General features: G+C 27.7%; 2 protein-coding genes across 2 annotated transcripts; both read right to left on the bottom strand.

The window, feature by feature from the left end:
* Positions 1-467: 467 nt before the first annotated feature.
* On the bottom strand, positions 468-5,045 carry LOC107025402 (xyloglucan endotransglucosylase/hydrolase protein 24-like). Its single transcript, XM_015226190.2, has 5 exons — positions 4,868-5,045; positions 3,689-3,801; positions 2,809-3,031; positions 1,932-2,125; positions 468-1,143 (listed from the first exon to the last, which is right to left on the bottom strand). The coding sequence occupies exons 1-5, from the start codon at positions 4,958-4,960 to the stop codon at positions 738-740; spliced, it is 1,029 nt and encodes a 342-aa protein (XP_015081676.1). The 5' UTR covers positions 4,961-5,045; the 3' UTR covers positions 468-737.
* Positions 5,046-6,633: 1,588 nt separating this feature from the next.
* LOC107024728 (NAC transcription factor 56-like) lies at positions 6,634-9,704 on the bottom strand. The gene is made up of 3 exons (XM_015225712.2): positions 9,401-9,704; positions 7,617-7,909; positions 6,634-7,537 (listed from the first exon to the last, which is right to left on the bottom strand). Exons 1-3 carry the CDS (start codon positions 9,702-9,704, stop codon positions 6,719-6,721), a joined length of 1,416 nt encoding a protein of 471 aa, XP_015081198.1. The 3' UTR covers positions 6,634-6,718.
* Between the last annotated feature and the right edge of the window lie 782 nt (positions 9,705-10,486).

Raw genomic sequence — 10,486 nt, 5'->3', positions numbered from 1 at the left:
TATAGACAAATATTTACATAATTAGATCGTCTAAGAAACAAAAAATAATTCATAATGCCAATATTTATTTGGAAAATATTTATATATAAAAAATTTAAAATTCAAAAAATCGAATTTCAATATAAATATCAAAGAGCAGATAGAAAAAATAATATATCAGAAATACACAGGCAAGTGGGAAGGGGAAAACTCTAGGATATTCTATTGGCTCATGTAGAAATTTCTAAGAACCAATGAGTAATATTTCCTTATTTTCTAGTAGATTCCCTATTTTCTTTTCACATGTTACTTTCTAGTTGAAAAACCATATATTATATATTTTATATTTTTTACTATAAAGATCTTTTAATGGGTCAATGGAGACAGCAGAAAATCAATAACAAATAAATTAGTATTTAAAAGTTTATGCAATGTTCATGTTACAAAATATTAATGGTCAATGAAAATAACAAAATGTTTCTCAGATATAAGTTTTAAATGCGTTTTCTTTAAATCGCGCATCTGAATAAATACAACTTATAAATTATATTTCGCAAATACAATTTAACTTGTCTATTTTTTGATAAATACTCAAAGTTCTAGCTAGCCCAATGGCCCAAACTAAAAGTAACTTTTAATTTCTAAAAAGGAACCAAAATGTTCCTTTTTTTTTTCTTTTCTCCTAGGAATTTAAACCTAAAGTTCAAAAATACAAAATATGTAAAACATTATACATAATAAACAAAAAAATTATAATGTTATTGAAGAAGCTTGCATTCAGGAGCAGGACCCTTAGGAAATCTCCATTTATCGTTGCAATAATCATAAATCATATGTTTTTTCTGCAAAGCTTTCATTCTAACACGACTTGTTCGATCTAACTCATACGTTAACCAACCGTTGTTGATAGAAGTTGGAGAGTCGATATCACATGAAGATGAGCTAGTTAATCTTGAATAAATACAAGCTTCATATGTGAAATTTTTGTAGGACGCTACAAAAGGTGCTAATTCCCAATTGGTTTTGACACGACCACCTTGTGTAGCCCAATCATCTGCGTTCCATAGACTTGAGTATAGTCTCATTGGTTGGTATTTTAAATATGAAACACCAAGTCTCTCTGGATTTTTGTATTCTCTAATTGGTATATCATCAACATAGAATCTACATTAACAAAAATGAGGAAATATCTCATAAGAAAATGTAATACTTTTGATATTGCAATCAATATTTCAATAGCTAGCTCAAAGGGGTAAGGATCGAAGATTATATAAGGAGATGAATTGGTATTCTACCTATTAATGTAGGACAACTTACACCCTTCCCCTCTATTAACACGTCGAGGTCTGACAACTAGAATGTGAACAAGAAAATATGAAGGTCTAACATTAGGTAAAACAAGAATTATGTTGGTCTGATTATGAAATCATGAAAAATAATGCATGCTGAGCATAACTCAACCCCAAAATTATTTCATGAGATAAGTATCGATAAAGATTATATAAAGAGATAAATTGTCATCTTACTCGTTGATATGAAAATGGATTATGTACTTAACTAGCTTAGGTAAACTTCAAGTTAAAAAAAACTTGAAATAGAATTTTTCTAAAGCAAAGTAAACATACTCCCTCTGTCCAACAATATTATCTAATATTGACTTAACACGCATCTCAAAAAATAATAAGTAACACAAGTAATATTACTATATTATCTTTTAAATATATTAAATTTAAGACACGTATTAGATATTGACTAGCATTTAATAGCAAGGTAAAATAGAAACAAAAGGATAAATTATCTTTTGATTTTCCAAACTAAACAAGTATTATTGGACAATTAGTGACAAGTAGAGACCGGCGAAGAGAGTTATACTAAGAGAAATGCAAAGCAAGAAATTTCGTATAGTGAATAAGTAAAAATGAACAGAGACAAAGTATAATAAAAGTACTTACATAATACATTTAGAATTCCATAGAATTGAATATGTGTGATAATCTGCTGTTGGATCAAACCACAAGAAGAATTGTTGTTCCCTATTGCCTTTGCCTAGACTAAAAACATTTGTATGAAGAGTATAAGGGTTCCCTGTTGAATTCCCCAAGAATTCAAAATCTATTTCATCATGCTTGTTCCCTTGTGATGATAGCTACAACAAAAGAAAAAAAAAGACCTTAAGTTTGTATTGTTACTTCATATAGTTGATGATTGCATAATTCGAAAAATTATCCAAATATGTCATACTTCTCACATAAATTGATCGATAAGACACATTTCCGTGGATTGGAGGTCAAATGTACTTAATAAGCTAACACAAAGACCAAAATCATATATATCAATAATTGTTAAATGCTCCACTATATAATTAAGGATATGTTACGTTAAGTTTGCATTGATACTCTATAATTGATGATAACATAATTCGAAAATTTTTCTCAATAGATCATAATTCTCGCATAAATGGATCGATAAGAAACATTTCCATTGATCGAAGGTCAAAGATGCTTAATCAGATAATAAAGGACCAAAATCACAATATATCAATAATTGAAGGACCAAAAGTATAACATAATTGTTAAATGCTCCACTATGTTATTAAGCATATGTTATGCTAAGTTTGTACTGATACTCTATAATTGATGATAACATAATTTGTATTTTTTTTCTAAATATGTCATACTTTTCATATAAATAAATGGATCGATAGGACACATTTTCATTTATCAAAGGTTAAATATGCGTAATCAAATAATATATTAATAATTGAAGGACCAAGAGTATATCATAAGAAAGTTCGAATTTTTCATGCAAAGATTAGTAAAGAAAACTTACGTAAAATGTAGTAACGGTGCCAGCAGAGTTTCCGGGGACGAGCTTAATTTGCATATCAATTTTAGCAAAGAGGTACTCTTTTTTAGACTGAAAGCCTGATCCAGACTTCTTGTCTAAGGAGAGTGTTAAAAGCTCTCCATTTTCAAGTATTTTTCCTCTGTCATCTCCCCATGATATCATAATATTCTGGTCAAATGTAGCATTTACTAAAACTACAGGGAGGCTGCAGCAAATTTTCAAAAAAAAATAAAAAATTAGTTGTTTGCCATTAAAAAATAATCAAGAAAATTCATTTTAAAACCTTTTCGATGTATATAAATTATATTCTCTTATTTATTTTATTTTAAAGTGAGTTGAGTATTGAAAACACCTTCGAACTTGACGTAAATTATTAATTTCGTTTCAAACTATTGACAGTCTTAAATATACCGTTCTACTTGACTAACTAAACTTAGATATACTCTCGATACACAACATGACATATCAAGTGGTTTCAAACTCTTGACGAAAATTTAGGAGTGTATTTCACTTATATTATTGCAAGAGCGGGTGTATATTTAAGTTTAATTAATCAAATAAAAAGGTGTTTTTAAGACTATTACTAATCGAGAATGATATTAATAATTTACGCCAAATTTAGATTTCAAATACTTCCCTCTTTCAAAGCTCATTATATATATGTCACATAAGTGAGTAGTTGTCTCATGTTATATTTGTTAGTCACTATTATTGATATTATGTTGTGAAAAATGATATTATTTTTATACGCAAATATAATCTAACTTGAAATTTTATTATTTTCACTCTTAATAAGATAAATTATAATTGTACAAATATTATTAATTCGTTTTATAAGAAAAACAAAAAAAGATTTTTGCACCTGTCAACAACACGTTCTTCCGATGATTTTTGGGGGTTCACTACGATACGATTAGGAGTTTTTTCCAGGTTGCGACGGGCTGAACTAAAAGACTGAGATATGAGTATATCTACCTGCTCATGTAATCGAAAAATTTCATGTCAACGAATATTAAAATCACTATAAAAAAAATAATAAGAACTTCGAACGAAAAAAATCATTAAAAATATTTCGACTAGTCAATTTTTTAATTGGATAATTCTATAGAAAGTTATTCATTGAAAATTTGATGTTTTTTCAATATTGAACATTGTATAATAAGATCCAAATTCATGTCAATGTATGCTTAACCACTATTCAAGGGGTCTGAAGGTTCTTATCGAAATTCCATCGAATAGCTAGCAGAAATATTTTCGACAAGTCAATTTTTCTTAGTTTTATCAAAAGTAATCCATTAAATTTTGATGATTTCTTCAATATTGAACATTGAATATCAAAATTCAAATTCATGTCAATGTAGGTTTAACCACTATTTATAAGGGGGTGGAAGGTTTCTAGCAAAATTCCATCAAATAGCTTGAAGAAATATTTTTGACAAGTCAATTTTCGATTAGTTCTATCGGAAGTTATTCATTAAAATTAAACTTAATGGTTTTTTTTCCAGTATTAAGAATTGAATAACAAAATTCAAATTCATGCCAATACTTCTTCAACCACTATTTATAAAGGGGTCCAAAAGTTCTTATCGAAATACCATCAAATAACTACCAGAATCATTTTCGACAAGTCAAATTTTCAATTTATTCTATCAAAAGTTATTCATTAGAACTTTATATTTTTTCAATATTAAACATTAAACAACAAGATTCATGCCAATGCATGTTTAACCACTATTTATGGGGTATTCCAAAAGTTCCTATCAACACGATAGAAATAGACGACTAGAAAGGTACGAAGTGACTCGACTCTAAAGGAGAAGAAGGAGGCCATTGGATGAGGTTACTTCGTTCCTCAACTTTTTGAATTTCATTCTCCCGGATTCCGAAAATCAGAAATATTTCTGACAAGTCAATTTTTAATTACTACTTACAAAATTTTTTCATTAAAACTTGATATTTTTTCAATATTGAACATTAATCAACAAAGATATATTCAATTTTTGAGATGAATAATTAATTAATTAAAGAAATAGAAGAGTACCTTGAAGACAAAAAAGGCAGCAATTAAGAGAAACACCAAATATGGAAGAGAGGACCTAGATCTTGATGAATTTCTTGATGAAAATAATGCCATTTTACTAATTTGATCTTTGAAAACTCTTGCATTCTTGTTTTTGTATTACTCATAATATAATCTATAAAAAATATTGGATTTTTTTTGTTCATTGATTAATTACTATATTATTATTATTATTTTTTTTCATCTTTGGTAGTGGGAACATATTGGTAAACAACTATGTCCATTCCTTCTTTCTTGCTGGCTTCAATCATCATCACCTAATTTTTTTTGTGGTCAAATGTTCATATTTAAATATAATACTACACATATTTTTTTGTACTTTTAATAATTAATTAGTATTATTGTTTTAATATTCTTTTCTTTACAACATGGAATATGCTATTTGTTATATTTAATATTGCACCACATCTCTTCCACATCATGACAAGATTTTATATTTATTGAGTTAATAATAACAAATTTTGCTTTTTTGGTTATTGATAAATATTAATTTTCGTTATATTTGATTAAGCTTATTTAATCATTAATTATTTTTGTATGGAAAATGGAGGAAGAATTCTATTATTTTTCTTTCATTATTGAGTTAATAACATTTTTTTGCTTTTTCGTTATTGATAAGATTTGGTTTCTACTCTTTTATAGTATATGATTTAGCTTATTTAATCATCAATTATTTATGTGTAGTACTTGCCACCTCATAAAAAATTCTATTTAGAATTAGAAAAAATTAAAAAATTTCTTACATAGACCTAATGCACTATTTTGATTAATTAAAATTAAATATTTTGAGTCATATATATTCAGAAACAAGATGAAAATTATCAACTATTGAGAAATCAAAATTAAAAAAATACTACTTTCCCTTAATTTTTAATTTATTTATTTTTTGTTGTTGTATGTTAGTGGGACTCATCCACTTACTTTTTAATAAAATAAGTAATAATTTTCTAATCGTGTTTGACTTTGATTTATATTAGTTCCCACATGAAAAAAAATAATTCCAAAAATGTCAAATGTTTTTCCTTAAATTGGTGAAAAAAGAACATAAGGTTGCTACCTAATATACTTGTTAATTGACAAAGTTATTGTTATATTTCGGTTATCAAAATTCAATTTAAACTAAATAATACTATAATTGGTCAGATTACAACTTAAAAATAATAATTAATTAATGCAAAATGTTTGGTATGCACTCATGGTTAATACTTACGGAAAAGAGCTTAAAATATCATTTAACTATGCGAATTGGTATAAAATACCCTTATTCTACCTTTCGGACTTAAAATGCATGCCCTTAACGTCAATCTTTGGACTCTATTTTGTCCTCATCTTTAAGAACCTAAATTTGTCAATGACGTGTCACTATCCTATTAGCTATCATAAAAGATTAATTAAACTAATTAAAAAAAAAAACAATCAACTAAAAATATGTTGATTTCTCTATTTTGGTTTGTAATTCTGAGTGCTGTGAGAACTCAACGTTATTATTAGTTCCTTTGGTTGTTAATGAAATTAGCTTCTTTGTTCTTCATCTTTATCTATTTAGACGGAGTTTTGCATCATGATTTAAATGCTAATTATCACAATGTGTTACATAGTAAACAAATAAATCAATAATATAACACATTATCCCAATTATATAGATAACAAATGTATAGCTAATTCTAAATAGGATTGATTTTCCTGAGGTAGACTACTTGCTACCTCAGGAAAATCATCCTTTCATACTACATCAGAAAATCAAATCATAATTGTGAAGACTAAGATCTAAAACTTTAAAGCTAATCAATTGTAATAAAAATACCACATATGTTAGCAATCTTCCTTCGATGTACTAGTCTCATCATTGGCAAAGTTGTTCGAGGTATTAGTCTCATAATTGTCAGAGTTAGTAGTCTCACCATTGACGAAGTTGTTTGAGGTAGTAGTCTCACCATTGACAAAGTTGTTCGAGGTAATAGTCTCACCATTGACAACGTTGTTCGAGGTAGTAGTCTCACCATTGACAAAGTTGTTCGTGTCATATTGTGACTCATAATTATCCACGATGTACTGATCAGATACATAATATTGGTCATGTACTTCAGAATACTCACCATAATCACCTCCAACACTTTCATTGTTCATGGTGTAATCATGTTCGATTGAGTTGTTGGTAGGTGTAGGTTCAATCCTCAAAGGCAAAGGGGGATCGACAATGCTATAATCATTGAAGTGATCAGATACATAATTTTGATAGTTAGACAAGAATGGCATGTAAGGGCATTGAGGTAAGGTGGGAACCTCCATGTGAACTTGAGGGTGCAATGTCATTGCATGATTGTAGTTGTTATCATAGCTTGTGGGATCGTTTCTCATAGAATCCTGATCTGTACCCTGAAAAAACATCGTTGCATGACTGTAGTTGTCATTGAAGTAGCTTGTGGGGTCGTTTCCAAGACTTGTACCCTCTGATAACATAACTGCATGATTGTCGTTGTTATTGAAGTTTGTGAAGTCGTTTCTGACAGGGTCTTGATGAACTTCATCAATAATTGGATCATGATCTCCCCTCTTTCTCTTCCTTCTTGTGGACCCACTAGTAATTACATCATTTCTATTGTAAAACTTACACAAAACCCATTCATCCAACTGCAAGAAGAAATAAAGTAAATAAGAAAACCAACTATGAATACTAGTGTAATACGATATTTAAGTGATCTAACCCAACCTTGGGATTTCTTGGTGTCGAACTATTTGGAATTGTAATTTTAGGAATCATATATTCATGCATAATCCAATCAGTTTTTTTTCCATTTGGAGGCTTTCCAATATAGTAAACTAAAGCTCTTCTTGATCCAATTTTACTAATGTTATCATCATCTACTATAATTTTATCTATTCCAGTTGCTTTCCAATACCCATTCCAAGTACATCTATCTGGTCTTTCTCCATTTGGGTATTTGCGATCTCTTGGAGTAAAAACATACCATATGTTCTCCGTTGTCGTAGGCTTAAGTTGTGCTGCGAAAAAAAATATTATCAATGTATTTTAACATGTTATAGTATTATAAACGTCACATGCATGAAGCACATGTTGAAAAAATGTAGGTAAAAATTATTAATGTATTTTAACATGTTATAGTATTATAAATGTTACATGCATGAAGCACATGTTGAAAAATGTAGGTAAAAATTATTATCTTAAACTGATTAGATAATAAACTAAATTACTTTGGAAACGCTAATACAAACCCCAAACAAGATTGAATCGAAAAATCATGAAAAAAAATATTAATGTATTTTAACATGTTATAGTATTATAAACGTTACATGCATGAAGCACATGTTGAAAATGTAGGTAAAAATTATTATCTTAAACATGATTAGATAATAAACTAAATTACATGGAAACGCTAATACAAACCCCAAACAAGATTGAATCGAAAAATCATGAAGAAAAAAAAAATTAATGTATTTTTAACATGTTATAGTATTATAAACGTTATACACATGACACACGACACACATATAGTAATTTGTTGAAACAGACGAAAACAAATGTAGGTAAAAATATTATCTTAAATATGATTAGATAATAAACTAAACAAAACCCTAAACAAGATTGAATCGAAAAAATCCATGAAGAAAAAAAATAAAAATAAAACACATAAACCCTAGTTAGTTATTATCAACAAAAATCAAGAGGCCGATGCAACATTATACGTACCGACATCGTTGTCGACTTAAGATAAATATATGCTGCGAAAAAAATTAAAATTGCAATAACTATCGATGTATTTTAACATGTTATATTATTATAAACGGTACACCTAGCTCATGACATCAGTAATATAAACTTTAGTGTAAAATTATATATGTTATACAATTAGATCAAAGATTGAACGTATTTATGAAAAATAATACACGAAAACATATAGTTTTTGTTGAACAAAGACTTATTAGAGGAAAACAAATATTGGTTTAAATTATTATTTTAAACAATGTTTAGATTAACCTGAAATCTTTTGGATAAATAAACTTATAAAACCCTAACACATACCCTAAACAAGATTGTATCGAAAAAATACATGAAGAAGAAAACACATAAACCCTAAACAAGATTGTATCGAAAAAATACATGAAAAAAAAACACATATACCCTAAACAAGATTTTATCGAAAAAATACATGAAGAAAAAAAAAACATAAACCCTTACACAAACCCTAAACAAGATTGTATCGAAAAAATACATGAAGAAAAAAAACACATAAACCCTAACACAAACCTTAAACAAGGTTGTATCGAAAAAACACATGAAAAAAAAAATCACATAAATCCTAACACAAACCCTAAACAAGATTATATCGAAAAAATACATGAAAAAAATACATAAACCTTAACACAAACCCTAAACAAGATTGTATCGAAAAAAACACACACATAAACCCTAGTTAACTTATTTAACAAAAATCATGAATATAATCAAGAGACGGATTCAAAATTTATACGTACCAGCAATCGTGTCGGGCTCATACTTGTAAATATTCAACTCATAAATCTTATTAGGATGCAAAGGCAAATTAGCAAGCTTCCTCCCCAAATAATGTTTAATTAGCTCATAATCCGTAGGATGAAATCGAAAACCTGGAGGAAATTTGTTCATCAAAGCTTCAACATCTTCAGGTGACATAATTTGATCACCATTACTATCCTTGTTACTAAACACAGCACTAATTGGGAGCTCATTTATATGATTAGCACTAATTAAATTATCTTTGGACTCATTGTTTGTAAGAGATGTGTTATGGTTTTCCATGGACTCTGCAACTTAAAAAACACTAATTAAACTTAAGTTGGCTAATTAGATGGAAGGTGTTAATAGTAATTAGAAATCTAACTAACACGAAGAGGAGTTTTTATATGATCAAAATAATGTTTTAGGAATTATATGGTAAAAGGATTTGACTAATATGAGTTGTATTAAGTTTAGATAACTACTAATCCTACTAAGATATTTTTAACTACTTTGATTGGATGAAATATAATTTGAAATATAACTTTATATGATTGGATAATTAATTTAAAAAACTATATATTTGTGGATTAATAATTTAAATAAAACTCGTTATATTACAATCTTACGTATAAATATTGTTTATAACTTTTTAAGATATATCTTTTAAATTCAATGATGTGAGACTTTACCAAAATAATATTTGGGAAAAAAACTTTGTTATCTAATGGTAAGGTGTGAGATTAACGTCAACTATTATTCTTACTTTTTTGTTAAAATGGTTGTTACGTTGTTAATTTGAATATAATATTTATTTTAATTGTTATTTAAATTTTATAAATCATATTTTTATATTTATAATTATGAAATGATGAAAAATTTCGTTTTATGTATATAATTACCGGTGTACATGAGAATCATTAAGTCAAATCTAATCAACATATCGAGTTAAACAAAAAAAAAAGTTAATTTGTGATTTGATTTGGTTCTGATGACATTGAAAAATAAACTCGATTATTCTTGAGTTAGTTTGACATTGATAAAAAGAAAAGTCAAGTTAAATTCAAATTGAATCGACATAATAT

Source organism: Solanum pennellii, chromosome 7, assembly GCF_001406875.1.
Source record: "Solanum pennellii chromosome 7, SPENNV200".
Taxonomy (NCBI): Eukaryota; Viridiplantae; Streptophyta; class Magnoliopsida; order Solanales; family Solanaceae; genus Solanum; species Solanum pennellii.
The sequence above is the reverse complement of the archived record's forward strand: the minus strand, read 5'-3'. Positions and strand labels throughout refer to the sequence as shown.

What these genes read in the sequence shown, in the direction of transcription:
- LOC107025402 (XM_015226190.2), bottom strand. Translation starts at nt 4,960, where the DNA reads ATGGCATTATTTTCATCAAGAAATTCATCAAGATCTAGGTCCTCTCTT. An exon ending in GAAGAACGTGTTGTTGACAG is followed by an intron (nt 3,032 to 3,688) that starts GTGCAAAAATCT and finishes AATTTGCTGCAG; the next exon opens with CCTCCCTGTAGTTTTAGTAA. An exon ending in GCACCGTTACTACATTTTAC is followed by an intron (nt 2,126 to 2,808) that starts GTAAGTTTTCTT and finishes CTTTTGTTGTAG; the next exon opens with CTATCATCACAAGGGAACAA.
- LOC107024728 (XM_015225712.2), bottom strand. Translation starts at nt 9,704, where the DNA reads ATGGAAAACCATAACACATCTCTTACAAACAATGAGTCCAAAGATAAT. An exon ending in TGAGCCCGACACGATTGCTG is followed by an intron (nt 7,910 to 9,400) that starts GTACGTATAAAT and finishes TTTTTTTCGCAG; the next exon opens with CACAACTTAAGCCTACGACA. An exon ending in CGACACCAAGAAATCCCAAG is followed by an intron (nt 7,538 to 7,616) that starts GTTGGGTTAGAT and finishes TTCTTCTTGCAG; the next exon opens with TTGGATGAATGGGTTTTGTG.